The sequence below is a fragment of the Nothobranchius furzeri genome, chromosome 1 (assembly GCF_043380555.1).
Source record: "Nothobranchius furzeri strain GRZ-AD chromosome 1, NfurGRZ-RIMD1, whole genome shotgun sequence".
NCBI lineage: Eukaryota > Metazoa > Chordata > Actinopteri > Cyprinodontiformes > Nothobranchiidae > Nothobranchius > Nothobranchius furzeri.
Genome location: NC_091741.1, coordinates 94296473 through 94311573, shown reverse-complemented (window position 1 = coordinate 94311573; position 15101 = coordinate 94296473). Strand labels below are relative to the sequence as shown.

The window sequence follows — 15101 nt, the reverse complement described above, 5'->3', positions numbered from 1 at the left end:
TTTTGTGATCATTCTTAAAATACTGGTAAGAGTTTTATTTCTTAAACATAAGTGCTGCCCGAAATGTAAGCAGGGTTAGAGAGAGAAATCACCTCTAGTGTGTCTGCATTTATAAATCCAGTTAATATCTATCAGTCTGCTCGACGTGAGGAAAGAACGGATGCTGCCACTCACGGCTAATGCATTACCGGCTGGCTTTTAAATGAGTGTAGTGACTTACTTAGTTCAACTCATTTAACTTGATAAAGCTGCTAAAATGCTAAGCCTTTTCAGTTCAATGAGTCTGAACACCAGATTTCTTATCCTGGCGGTGTCAATCGCTCCAGAGTGAGACATACTTTCCTTTTCTAACCTTTAGACAAATAGCCGTGCACATATGCAAAATTGTATAACTAAATGAAAATCCATTTAAATTGGTGCTGTACGATACTACAAAATTTGGTATCGATCCGATACCACGTAAATACAGGGCCTGTATTGCCGATACCAATACCAGTACTGATACTTTACTACTAGTCTAGTACCATCTAGTTTTGTGGGATTAATTAAGAGAATACATCATCAATATGAAAATCTGCCTGAAAACTCAAGTTTTATTGATTACTTAATTACTTTGTAAGTCTTCCTTTAATAAATCGTGTATGATAATAATAAAATACAGAAAACATTTTCAGGCAAGTAAAATTTTTATTAGGAAACACAAAATGGTTTATAGAAAACTTACTTTTCTCTTTAGGGGGTGGTAATCTGCATGTATAGCTCTATTTCCAGTCTGCTATCACACAGCCACAACAGTGATCTCTGCTGTGCTGTGCTTGTCTCGTGCTGGCGTGCTGTTTAACTATTTTTTTATGTAATGGCAGACTGCCCCTTTGACTGACATTTGTGGCGTTCCAATCACAGTGCTTTAGTGGTTTGTTGGGCCAGTCACAGTACTCTTTTAGCAAGGTAGGCGGGATGTCCCCGCCAACAAACATGGCTGCCGCTCCAATCAGTCAGGTAAACTACAAATCAAGATGGCTGCCGGTCTGTAGTGGTCCAATCATAGCGCTCTATAGATTTCATGGGCAACACTAAGTAGGCAGGATGTTATTTGAAAAAAAAAACGTGACTAGTCGGCGGTCAGCCGCCCGTTTGAAACGGCTTTGGCATCAAGTTTGGACTATTATGACTTTGGCTTTTGGTTGAGTGAAGATCAGATAAAAGTACTAAAGTTTACTTAGGAAAATGATGTGTTTTGCATCTTCTTTGACAGATTTGGTGGATTGCCTCGTTGACCGACATCTGTAGCGGTGAGTAAGTCATGGCTTGCCAGGCTAGAAGAAACTGAATCGATGTCATCACGCAGGTATCTAATAAATACTCAATACCAACGTTAGATCGATTCTATCGATATTTTAGATCGATCCGCCCAGCTCTAATTTAAATCCAATCATTGTAATGAACATAACTATGTAATAATCAGTTTTATTTTCTACGTAGATACATAGTAATAAAACAGTAGTTGGGAAGTAAAGCGTGACCCACCACCAGAGGGCAATAGCCTGGTATAGTTATGGCAGGTTTGTGATGAAGGTACTAATCCTGATTCTCCATCTCGGTGTGTTATCCCTGAAGTAGTTTGATGAGAATTTGGAACACTATAGGGGTTAAGGAGGTACATAATACAGGAGATGTATATTTCATCATCTATTTAAAAACATTAAAGTATTTCAGACACAATTATTAGTAACTGAATGTTCTCTCAGTTGAAAACCTTTTATAAGAAATAGGCAGACAGGAGTACAGCATGAACAACTTAGTAAGCAAAACTAAGCCCATTGTTTCATCATGAGTCAGCAGAATTTACAAGAAGACAGAACAGGGGAAGGAGAGAGATGGCAGAAAGGATGAAGGAAAGGTAAACTGGCAGCTAAAGAGGAAGAGGACAAATGGAGGGAGAGATAAAACGTACTGACAGGGAGTCAGAGTGTGTGGTGGAGAGAGTCAGAAAGAGGAGGTTTGTGTGTGTATTGTTGTTTGTAAGGGGAGGTGGGATGAAGGTGTGTACTTCTCTGGACCACACCCCCCACACACCGCAATAAACAACCAATCAGATCACACGGGGCACCACACATTAAAGACAGCAGTTCACTTTGGATGCTTTTGTGTGTGTGTGTGTGTGTGTGTGTGTGTGTGTGTGTGTGTGTGTGTGTGTGTGTGCGTGCGTGCGTGCGTGCGTGTGTGTGTGTGTGTGTGTTCCAGGTGTGCATGTGCTCACAGCGATGCTGGGAGAAAGCTAAAAAGGAACCTGCCCGCTCAGCAAAAACCCTTTCCTCCATAAACGAGAGAGTGGAAGAAAAACATATCAAACAAGGCAGCGGAGCAACTGTGAAATAAAAATAAAACGTCAGGTGCTTCCACCGGTAACTCACAGACCCCTCCACACGATGAGGGAGACAGAGCCGGTGTGTTTGAATGGCAGCTCTGGAGAGACTGTCGTCCCAGAAAAGAGAGCGCTGCTGATAAACGCTGACAGCGTTTAATTCTCTCTGTGAGAATGAGTTCAGACAGGCCGTTCCAACGTGCAGCGCTCACTCTGTCATTTCACTATTATTTTCTACATTCCATCAGGTTCATGAACTAATAGACAGACAATCTGGTACTTCAGCAGGTGTCTTGAGTCCAAATATGATTTGAGCCTCTCTCAAGGGTGGAAGATGGGATTTCACTCAGAAAGGAAAGAGGATGGGAAGGACAAGCCAAGCCTCTTTGAAGGGAAACAAACAACCAGCTCAGAAGAGTTCAAACACGTTTTCCACTTCTACAGGATGACAGCGAGGCTGCCGGAACGGCGGCGACAGCGTTTTGTGTTGGGAGGCGTTCCTGTCGGGACAAAACGAACACCAGCAGGAGACAGAATTCATTCTGATGACGACCCTTCAACAATCCGGCTTGATGTAAAGAGACAAAAGCATCTGATTTCTGCATTTGTTCTAGTACACACCTACAAGCCAAATCATTATGACCACAGACAAGTGAATAACATGGTAACTTTATTATTATTTTGATGCATTTAATTTAAGGTGAATGCAGCACAATGAGCCCAAAGCAACAATGTAGATAAGATGGTATTTCACAATAAGTGATAAATGATCTGCATTTGACTTCCTGAGTCAGAGGACTCCAAAAACCTTTACACTAGAGTGAATTCATCCATTTACACACTGATGATGAGCTACACTGTAGCTACAGCTGCTCTGGGGAACACTGACAGATGTGAAGCGGCTGGTTCCTCTAACCACCACCAGCAGGCATGGAGGGAAAGGTGTCACTCATTGACACAAAGACTACAACAGATTGAGCAAGGCACAAACCTGCAACCCTATAGTTACAGGGCGGGCACTTAACTCCTCTGCCTCGGCCACGATGTAAGGTGAGCAAATAGGTGTATCTGTCTAACGTCCAACGCTTGTGTAAGCAGCATTAATGTTACAGTTTTCCCCCTAAGCTCAGCAGCATCCCTCTCTACCAGAAAGGTTTCCGACACAAATCTGCAGCAAAAGCGTTCCACGCACCTGCTCACACGAGGCCACACAAATACAGGAGAAATGCAAGATTGCACCTGACGTTGCCAGTTAACACAATAACAAGCAAGAAGAAAGACAGCAGCATGCTTCCACAAAGATATGTGGTTTCCACCTCAACTGCAGAGGCTTCACAGGTCCTGGCCTGCTTTTTGTTACAACTGGAAATTAGCGTGTGTCTTTTATTTTGAATGATGTCGGGTGTTTTATGCTGCTCCCGAGTCTGACTTCCTGTCTGGTCTGATCTGAACTGCTGAGCTGGGCGTGTTCTGGAAGCGTAGCACGTAACAAAGTTGTGAAACTAACTTTCTGTCAGTGATGTTCTGAAACTGTGGCAACAACATATAATCTGTGTTTTTATTGCCTGGAAACAGGAAAAAGCTGGCCGATAAAGTTTTTTTTTGCTTGTGTGCAAAACATGCAAAACATGAGAAGTGGGTGCAAAACATCTCATAAACCACTGAAGAGATTTCAATGAAACTGAAATGTTATGGTGTTTCGCTGATTTGCTTTTGGAGTCAAACCAAATCAGTACGTCCTGTTCTAAATGATAATTTCAAAAATTGACCAAAATCGCTGCAACTCCATCCTTTTTCCTCACATGATCCTAATTTAAAAATCTGGCAGGCGACACCGTAAATGTTACTCTGTGGTTTTAGCTTCATTACCAGATTTGAATTGGCTCAAGAGTCTCTTGTTTTTGTTGCCAGTTTTTTTTCCAGTTCCAGCTGCACTCTGCATATTTACACGTTTTCTCTCTTAACCAGAATACTCCGAGGCAGCCGGCAGCACACGGCAAAAGCAGGCTTACGACAAAGTTGACCCTGTCTGCAAAAGAAACGCATTCAGAGAAGTCAGAGCTGCACACAAATGTGAGCATTCTCTCTGCAGCTATTCTCAGTTTGCATAAAAGCTTGAGGAGAATAAAAGGTAACTGTAGCCTGCGCAAACCTGGGCAAACAAGCCGTCTGGTAAAAAGCATGCTGATCACATTTTATGGGTGAAGAAACCCTTCCACGATAAACTGGACAAGATGAAAACAGTCGGCGACTGCACATCTTTACATTACAGTCCAGCGATCAGTAACACAAATAGACAAAAGAATTAATCAAACACTATTTTCCTCTCGTGAACTTTGACTCTTCCGAGTGTCATGCAGACTCGTCTGCCAGAGCGCGGACATTCATGCATAATGCAGGAGGGAGCAAGTGGCTCATCAACTGGGATGCAGATCGAAACATGGCAGGCAGGGGACAGCAGCAGAGAGAGGGGGGTATCAGAGGAGAGGACAAGGGGAGGACTAACGGGGAAGACGGAGAGAGCTATGGCTGAGGAAGCACAGGGTCATTTGCGGCTCCGTAGACAGAGGAAGAGTGTGAGATAAAGAGAGAGAAATGGACTTCACGGCTGAGTGATGATGGAAGAAAGAAAGATGACTGACAGAGAGACAGAAGCTGGGCTTCAGCTGTAAAAAGGATCATAAAAGATTAATTAAACTGGTGATGAACTTTCTAATGAAGCTCCATCATAATCTAACGATTCTCACTAAATAAGAGTTTTTGCTAGACCTCCTCTGTCATAAGTTCCACAGGAATATCCTTCTGTTTCGCTCTAATCAGACGTTTGGCCACCAGTGACACCCTGAGCCATGAAATTACACATTTAGACCAAAAAACCATAAATCCAGAACGTCGTCCAATTTGCTGACCTCGTAAATACAGTAGAAGTCCTCAATTATTTTTCATGCGTTCTACTTCTGATCCAAACACAGGAAATCTCTGCTGACATCATTTTATTATGCACCAGTCCACTGATCAATCCAATTGATCAGATGGTCGATTTGTTATGCCAATTCTGGCAACTTTTTAAATAATCATCATTGGCCTGGCATGAGCACACCTTCCAAAGTGTCTGCGTGGCCTTCTGGCTTCTCATTAGTGCGGCATGTGACCTTTAACTTTTGTCAAAGTGAACCAAAGATTGTCAGAAAGATTGGAGTTGGTAGTATTGCTTGTGTGAGTTTTCTCCAAGTACTCTGGCTTCTTCCCACTGATCAAAAGCATGCAGGTCAGGTTGATTAAACACACAGAATTGGCCCCTGGCTATGAGTGAGTGACCGATTGTCTGGTTAGTTTCTACCTAGCTCAGTGATAGACTGGTGACCCCACATCTCCTCTGAGGACCGCTGGAGCTGAGCACCAGCTCCCCATGACCCTAGGAAGGCTATGGCAGTGTAGATAATTCTATTTTTATACATTCCATCAATCAATACATTGACTGAATGACACACACCTCTACCCCATCCTAGTACCAGACTAGTACCCTCCAGGCAGAGTTTAGCACTCCAGACTAACTCATGCATGACTTGTGGTGTTTTAAACAGTCAGCAGATGAACGAGGACACACTGATGGCTTATTAAATGAACTACTCCATTATTTTCCCTCATGCATCATGTGAGAACATGCAGCGGCATTTCCCATAGCCTACATTTCCATTTACAAGCATCTATGCACCAGATTGAACACTTTTATGCTCCCTCACCCCCTGCTCAGTATACAGCTTCTGTAGCTGCTCCTCTGGGTTGTCGGGTCCTGATGTGAGGCCCTGCTGCCTGTCTATATGTTCTCTTCATGGGTCGGATGGATCCAGATAAGTTTGTCCTCCATGTCTGAATGTTACAAAATTATCTTTAAACTCTGTTTCTAAACTGGCCTGTCATGGCTCATCTTTACAATAGTATTTATCAATAATACCAATCACAGCTAAACAGTATAACTGAGTTAGAGCTCTGCATCCCTTTAATGAGCTGCACCACATTGTGTGTTTCACTGCTGAGTAATTATGGTAAATAATTCTGATTTCAGTAAGGAAACAATTAATTCTTATTATGATTTTGAGCAAAGCCCAGACACCCTGATCACTTATCAGCTTGTCCTGAGAGATGCTAAGTAGGGATGCGCCGACAATTCGGCCACCAAATATTTTCGGATGAAAATGACCCAAAAGTGCATTTTTGGTTTTCAGACAAAACAGCAAAATCACAGAATAAACACGGCTGAAACAGGCTGTTGGTGAAGCCTGTTCAGTTCATCCCTCATTTGGGAACTTGCTCTTTGCTTAATAAAAACAGTACATTTGCACTGATTTCAAAAGTAAAATTTTCCCCTTTTAGTGATGCTGTTTTATTATGATCACTGGAATATTCATACCACTTAAGCTATGTGACGCACTTTACTTTTGGTTTCACATCTACCACACCTGCTCAGCAATATTTTCCCTTTCGTTTACAGCGGTGCGAAAAACTATTTGCCCCCTTCCTGATTTCTTACTCTTTTGCATGTTTGTCACACAAAATGTTTCTGATCATCAAACACATTTAACCATTAGTCAAAGATAACACAAGTAAACACAAAATGAAATGGTTTTTATTATTTAGGGAGAGAACAAAATCCAAACCTACATTGCCCTGTGTGAAAAAGTAATTGCCCCCTGAACCTAATAACTGGTTGGGCCTCCCTTAGCAGCAATAACTGCAATCAAGCAATTGCGATAACTTGCTACGAGTCTTTTGCAGCGCTCTGGAGGAATTTTGGCCCACTCATCTTTGCAGAATTGTTGTAATTCAGCTTTATTTGAGGGTTTTCTAGCATTAACCACCTTTTTAAGGTCATGGCTTAGCATCTCAATAGGATTCAGGTCAGGACTTTGACTAGGCCACTCCAAAGTCTTCATTTTGTTGTTCTTCAGCCATTCAGAGGTGGATTTGCTGGTGTGTTTTGGGTCATTGTCCTGCTGCAGCACCCAAGATCGCTTCAGCTTTAGTTGACGAACAGATGGCCGGACATTTTCCTTCAGGATGTTTTGGTAGACAGTAGAATTCATGGTTCCATTTATCACAGCAAGCCTTCCAGTTCCTGAAGCAGCAAAACAACCCCAGACCATCACACTACCACCACCATATTTTACTGTTGGTATGATGTTCTTTGTCTGAAATGCTGTGTTACTTCTACGCCAGATGTAACGGGACATTTGCCTTCCAAAAAGTTCAACTTTTGTCTCATCAGTCCACAAGGTATTTTCCCACAAGTCTTGGCAATCATTGAGATGTTTCTTAGCAAAATTGAGACGAGCCCAAATGTTCTTTTTGCTTAACAGTGGTTTGCGTCTTGGAAATCTGCCATGCAGGCCATTTCTGCCCAGTCTCTTTCTTATGGTGGAGTCGTGAACACTGACCGTAACTGAGGCAAATGAGGCCTGCAGTTCTTTAGAAGTTGTCCTGGGGTCTTTAGTGACCTCTCGGATGAGTTGTCTCTGCGCTCTTGGTTGGCCACCCACTCCTGGGAAGGTTCACCACTTTTCCATGTTGCTGCCATTTGTGGATAATGGCTCTCACTGTCGTTCGCTGGAGTCCCAAAGCTTTAGAAATGGCTTTATAACCTTTACCAGACTGATAGATCTCAATGACTTTTGTTCTCAGTTGTTCTTGAATTTTTTTGGATCTTGGCATGATGTCTAGCTTTTGAGGTGCTTTTGGTCTACTTCTCTGTGTCAGGCAGCTCATATTTAAGTGATTTCTTGATTGAAACAGGTGTGGCAGTAACCAGGCTTGGGGGTGGCTACAGAAATTGAACTCAGGTGTGAATCACCACAGTTGGGTTATTTTTTAACAAGGGGGGCAATTACTTTTTCACACAGGGCAATGTAGGTTTGGATTTTGTTCTCTCCCTAAATAATAAAAACCATCATTCCAAAACTGCATTTTGTGTTTACTTGTGTTATCTTTGACTAATGATTAAATGTGTTTGATGATCAGAAACATTTTGTGTGACAAACATGCAAAAGAATAAGAAATCAGGAAGGGGGAAATAGTTTTTCACACCACTGTACATTCCCACTAGGTCTGTCACTATTAGCAATGTTTTTACCCGCCTTTCTACACCCACCATGTCCTCAACATGGTGAAATAACCTTTGGATCATGCATGTTTACCCTCATGACGCTCACAGTCTGTTGCTGTGCGCAGCAGCAACGTCTTTTTGTTTCTCTTGAGTGGGTATCTTCATCAGAGGAAGAATATTACTCTTCAGAATCAGGGTCAGCCGTTACCTGACAAAGAGCTTCATCAACAACAAACAGACCTGTCAGCATAGTCAGTTTCCTCTCTAATGTATAATAATATTCACCCTCTGAGTGCTCATCTCCTCTAAAGTCAGAACATTTCAATAGAAACACCCATGAGTGTTGCTCAGACTGAAGTTACACATCTCCGCTATCTGCTGGTGTAAAGTAATAACTTCATGAGGGATTATATTTGCAGCTGTGGCTCATTAAAGTGTTAATTTTACAGTCCTTCTGATGCTATGGTTCTAATTATTGACATTAGTTCTTTCGGTGTTTCAGTTTTCAGCCTTGATTTCCTCATTTTTGGTTTCCAGTTTCGGCCAAGACTTTTTATTTTGGAGCATCCTAATCCCAAAGTGTTCCCAGGAAAAAAAAGAATATTTAATCTCTTCAGTGAGTTCTGGGTTTGCCCCAGAGTCTTTTCTCAACTAGGAAGCATCCAAACCACAAACCCAAACAACCTCAGCTGACTCGTTTCAGTGTGGAGGAGCAGCAAGTCAGAGATCCTTACCTCATCTCTAGGGCTTAGCCCAGACCACTGTGTCTGGAATTGGAGTGGCATAAAACTAAGAAATAAACATTCATACTTAAAGTTTGAATCGCAGCTTCCCACTAAAGTAATTTAATCATGACAGCTTTAATTTATTTGAGGCAAGAAAAGAAAACTGACCTTTGAGGAGACTGTTGACCTATGAGTTCTTCCACACCACCTTAGTTTTAACCCATGCATGGCTAACCAAGAATGTTTTTATAAGTGTGTAAAATTACACAAAAACTAAAACATTTATAAAATCCTTCCATTAACATCAGCGATTCATAAAAATGTTATATTAAAATATTCCTAAATGAACATTAACTCATTCATACTTGTCTCTGCTGATCTGCGCGTGCATGCATCCCCCACAGTATCGCCGAAAACACCTGCCCTACAGGATGACTAATCCCCACAGCTGGAATTATAGCAGTTTGAATCGCATTCATACACAAATGCTTTTTATTAAGGTGTCAAAGATGAGAGAAATCACCACAGAAGTATGGAGACAGACCGGAGACACGGTGGAGCAAGCAACAGCCACTGCTGCAGGAGATAAATTGCAACCAGCAGGTTCCCTTATGCGATAGGTCAAACAACACACACACTCTCACACACGTACATAATCACAACAGCAGCCCCCGCATTTGTGCGGCAGCAATGCCTGAAACATTAAACACAAACGTCACAGCCTTTCCCCCTATCTTTTGCAATTTTCTCTCCTCCTCGTCCTCCATATTCTCCTGTGTTCTCTTCCATCCACCACTGACAGTTTGCCATTAACAAGTTTCATTTGCACAGGAGACCACAGAGTGGCATAAAGAGAGAGCAGCAGACACACACACACCTCAGGTAGCAGAGCTCAAGCTGGGAGTACACTGTCATGGACATCTGTCACATCACAGCTCCTATGCTGAGAGAAGGCCAACACTAATAAGGCCAAAGCTACCCCTCAGTCTGCTTAAATGTCAGGAGAACATGTCAGCAGGCAGAGAGGGGCATCATAACACTAAGAGCATGGCCACGCTGCTGTCACTATCAGTGTGAAAATAACTCCAGAGCCGGTAAGTTCAGTTACTCCACCACCGAGGGGGCTCTGAGGAACTGTTTCTGTCTCAGAATAGTCAAAACAGAACACAGTTATGCCCTAATTCCTCAGCGACGCTAAGACATGCATAAACGTCTGTGAGTGCTCAGATTCATTCTCAGGTTGTGAATTATTTAAGGTAGCCTACGAGATAACCCTTTTAGGGGTTCCCCCAGGAGCTGGCTGAGGAGATGAAGATCGTGCACTCTTCAATGAAAGAAACCACATTAGGAACGCGTAGAGTCACTCAGAGCTGGTGTGATAGACTCATATCAGCAGGACTGAGAAGGTTCTTGACACGGTTGACAGGCTTTAGGTTCCGTACAAACAACCTTAAGGATATGAAACGTTAAATCATCATGCAGAACTGTTACAAGTTACAGCTTATACTGCTGTGATGATGCACGTGTTATGAGTCATTTGAACATCAGGGGAATTATCATCAGTGTTGAAGAAAATAGATGTTCAAGCTATTTCTTTTCTAAGATTAAGACCATGGAAATTTCAATGTGTTAATAACCAGGAAATAATAAATATTCCACAAGAACCTCATTTGTGCAACAGCAATTAAACACACACACACACACACACACACACACACACACACACACACACACACACACACACACATTCTTCATCCAACATTTGTAAATAAGTAAGGAAAGCCAAAAAGTAATAAAAATTTTTTTTTGATAAATGACCCGCACTTCTGTAGCGCCTTTCAGAACTAGAGGACTCCAGAGTGCTTTACACTACAGTGTATCATTCATTCATTCACACACACCCTGGTGGGGATGAGCTACAGTGTAGCCACAGCTGCCCTGGGGCACACTGATGGAGGCGAGGCTGCCAGGCACAGGCACCATCGATCCCTCCAAACACCACCAGCAGGCAAGGTGGGTTACGTGTCTTGCCCAAGGACACAACAGCAGAATTCTCTGGTGGGATTTGAGATCAATCCTACAGCCTTCTGATTACTGGACAACCCACTCTACCTCCTAAGCTGCTGCCTCTATGAATACTCTCCAACACAGCAAATGTTGGTTTTCAACCACCTAAAAAAACTTGTTTTAGATATTTCATCTTTTTTTTACTAAAATGAAAAATATATATATGTATCTGCAAAAACAGCACTTATTGAAATAAGCAAATAAATGCAATCACATTTAGAGTAAAAAATGGGTAATACTAATGAATACATCTAACATTTCTATTTTGTCTTATTTATTTGTTATTTGTAAGAATTCTAACCAAGCAACTTTTGCTTACCCCACTGGTCAATTTTTTTTACCTTACTTTTTGTTAGATAGAACTTTTTCTCCAAATATAAAACATTTCTGACACCATCCTTTTTGACTTGCTTGAAAATCAGTTTTTGACAATAGATTCAGTAATAGATAAAATATTCAGTATACACATGGATAACACACACACACACACACACACACACACACACACACACACACACACACACACACACACACAACTTGAGGTTTAGGGTTTTCTATACTTCGGGGAAGACTTTGCCTATTTCAGGAATACAAATCATCCTCAGCACAAACTATACCTGCATGTGTATCATGTAATAGCCCTGAAAACACAACATATAAGAAGGGAAGTGGTCCTTATGCTGACCACGATATAAATCAGGGATCTCTAGACACACAAACTGACAGAGAAATGAGGAAATATAAACATCTACTGTGGTAGGCAGAAATACCAAACATGAACCATTAACTGGTCTTTTGCTTGTAATGCCAAGAACTCCACACAGCAAACTGATGACATGTCAGAATGTCAATACTGCTGAGGTAAATCAAGCAGGTGTGGAGGAATAACTCAGACAGATGTCTGCCTATACAATAAATATTCTGCCATGTGCGGTAGTGTAATGCTGTTTGTCTAAGAGTCTGACTGGCTCTCAACCAGGTCTCCAACCTGCTGAGTTTCTACAAGGTGGATTACGCCTGCTGGCAAGAACTTAAGTACTCACTGGGTGCATCAAGGGCGTCATGTTCTCACATGCACACACACGTTCACAAAAAATATCCACACACATTCAATTAAACTAAGCACGCATCCCCTTCAGGATGAAGCTGTGTGGAACTCACATCTCTGAATCTGTTCCAGGGTCGGTCCATGTTGTACTGAGCCACAGTGCCCAGCCATTTGTCATGACTGTTACCGGAGACCGCTGCTTCTCTGCTCAGCAAGAGAGCCAGGACAGGTAGCAGAAGGAAGAGCATCTTCTGAAAGCACAGGCAGAAAGAGCAGGGAGAGATAAAGGCTTGATGAGAAGCGCACGCACGCACGCACGTACGCACACACGCACACACGGAGGAGAGGGGGTGAAGTGGAGGAGAAAAGTGGCATTCAGCACTTTAAAAGGCACACATCTCACACCGGGACTTATAACATGTTCGACAGGAGTGTTTAAACCCAAACAAAGCTTTGTTTACAGCTAACAGCGAGTGGAGTGATCATTTATTAAACTGCTTGTCCCTTTGTCTAAGCGGATTATTAACACAGGAGAGTTGTCGCTGCAGCAGATGGGGCATGGAAACCAAAATACTTCCCCCCCCCCCCTTTCAGCAAATTTAAAAAGCAATTAACGGCGTCAGCACCGCCTCCCCCCACGCTGCATTGTTTCTGCTCTCAGCTGCTTTCTCCATCACCCGGAATTCTGTTCATTTCATTCTCTGATTCTAATGAAATCCCGTCTAAGTCCGGTACCGGTGGCTCACCTACCCGGGACAGTTCGTCTGTGTCCGATTTCGATTCAAATAGAGGAAATAAAGTCCACGACGGAAGCGGGAACTCCAGCAGCGTCTGACTGCTGGGAGGACTGACTGTAAAAGAGAGGAGCAGCGAGCGGACCCGTAGCGTTCTCCTCCTCCTCCTCCTCCTCCTCCCGATTCATCAGGCACCGCCCCCACTCCCTCTCTCTCCTCCCTCATCCCTCTCTAAACGTGTCATTAATTTTCAGCTGGGATTTTTATTTTGTTCACACTGAAGCGCAGGCAGGATCTAGGAGCCATGTCAAAGCTCTGTTCTGTGTATGTAAACACACATTCTGGTTTAGTCACGCGCATCTGTTGTGAAAATGCCAGCTCGTGTGCACTGTTACAAAAATGAAGTCACGTGAGGTGTGAAATTGTGTGTTTCAGCACCATGGACAGAGTTCAGCTCCCTGACAGGCCACAAAACCGTGAGGTTTGTTTTAAGGAGATAAATTCAACATTCTTAAATATTTTTGTGATCTTTTATCTCTTATGATAACTTTTTTAAATGTTTGTATGTCTTTTGATTAATGAATGACAAAAAATAGTGAAGAAAGCAATTTTTGTACTCTACAGTCTTGGGACAGGGAATACAAAATACAACTACTTGAGTTTATTTTGCTCAGACACACATGAAAGACTTTTCTTTTTACCATTTGTTACTGTGGCACAATTGTTTTTTTAGAAATGCAAATACTAAGAAAAAATGCAAATAAACTGAAACGACTAAAAATCCTTGGCTCATTTTCAGAAGTGGGTAAATTCACTTCTCAGACTTAAAATGTTTTTATTTCTTTCAAATCAATTTAAGATCAAACATAGTTTCTGTAGCCTTTATTTCAAGTTTTAATTTTCTTATTGTTGGAGTTTAAATTCTTCAGTTCTACTCACATTCAAGAACATAGTCCAAACCCGCAGTGACTCTGGTGTGACAGCTCATTCCAAGCATCTGCAGCATTACGTCTTGAGTCATATTGGAGTTTGACAACCCAGTGACATTTTAGCAAACATTATTTTACTTTTTATTTCTGAACGTTATTGCATTTATTTCAGTCAGGTTTTAATTTTTAAAAGTGTTTTGGTTCTTAATGGCTACAACTAAACACCCACACCATCACATAAAAGGAATGTTAGGTAAATCTTTTGGGTGTTTAAATTAGGCAAATCTTGCATGAGCATCTAAGTTGCTGCAGTGGCTCTTTTTTGATCAAGGGAACATGTCTAATTTGTTGTTGTTGTTTTCTGGTCTCACTATTTGAACAATCCACACAAGAGGTCACCAACTCCAGTCCACAGGAGCTACCATGCAGCATTTTTGAGGTATTTTCTTGCTCCAACACCTTAGAGTTAAATAGGTAACCAATTAAAAATATTACAGGGTTCTATGGATCTTAAAATAGGTGAGGTTTGTGTTTATGTTTATGTGTTTAGCAGACACTTGTCCAAAGTGACTTACAAGTGATAATCGGCATGTTGCCCTTGAGGTTAACAACAACAATAACAACAATTTCCAGTCAGTCATAGGTGGCAGTGAGGCAGCATGATGAATCATGGAGAGGAGGGAACAAGGAGTGGACAGCAGAGAGGGGGGACTGGTGCAGGGAGGGTGCTAGTTTAGAAGATGCTCTCTGAAGAGCAGGGTCTTCAGGAGTTTCTTGAAAGTTGAAAAGGAAGCCCCTGTTCTGGTAGTGCTTGGTAGGTCATTCCACATTTGTGGAACGGTGCATGAGAATAGTCTGGATTGTCCTGAGCGTGGTGTAGGCACTGCTAGCTGACAATCCTGTGATGACCGGAGTGGCCGGGCCGAGACGTAAGCCTTTGCAAGAGGTTTCAGGTAGATGATAGTCATACCATCTCAGACTTTGTATGCTAGTATTAGCAATTTGAATTTGATACGTGCAGCTAGCAGTAGCCAGTGGAACTCAATGAACAGAGGGGTGACGTGTGCTCGTTTTGGCTGATTGAAGACCAGATGCACCGCTGTGTTCAGGACCATTTGAAGAGGTCTCACAGT

The 15101-nt window shown here is 42.2% G+C and overlaps 1 protein-coding gene across 1 annotated transcript in view; it reads right to left on the bottom strand.

The window, feature by feature from the left end:
* The window catches only part of spock1 (SPARC (osteonectin), cwcv and kazal like domains proteoglycan 1), a 202576-nt gene extending 188017 nt beyond the window's left edge, over positions 1–14559 (bottom strand). The window contains exons 1-4 of the mRNA XM_054739040.2: positions 14544–14559; positions 14391–14427; positions 13056–13212; positions 12419–12556 (exon numbers count right to left, since the gene is read on the bottom strand). Of these exons, the coding sequence (XP_054595015.2) occupies positions 12419–12556; positions 13056–13212; positions 14391–14427; positions 14544–14559 (348 nt within the window). The remainder of the gene's footprint in view (positions 1–12418; positions 12557–13055; positions 13213–14390; positions 14428–14543) is intronic.
* Between the last annotated feature and the right edge of the window lie 542 nt (positions 14560–15101).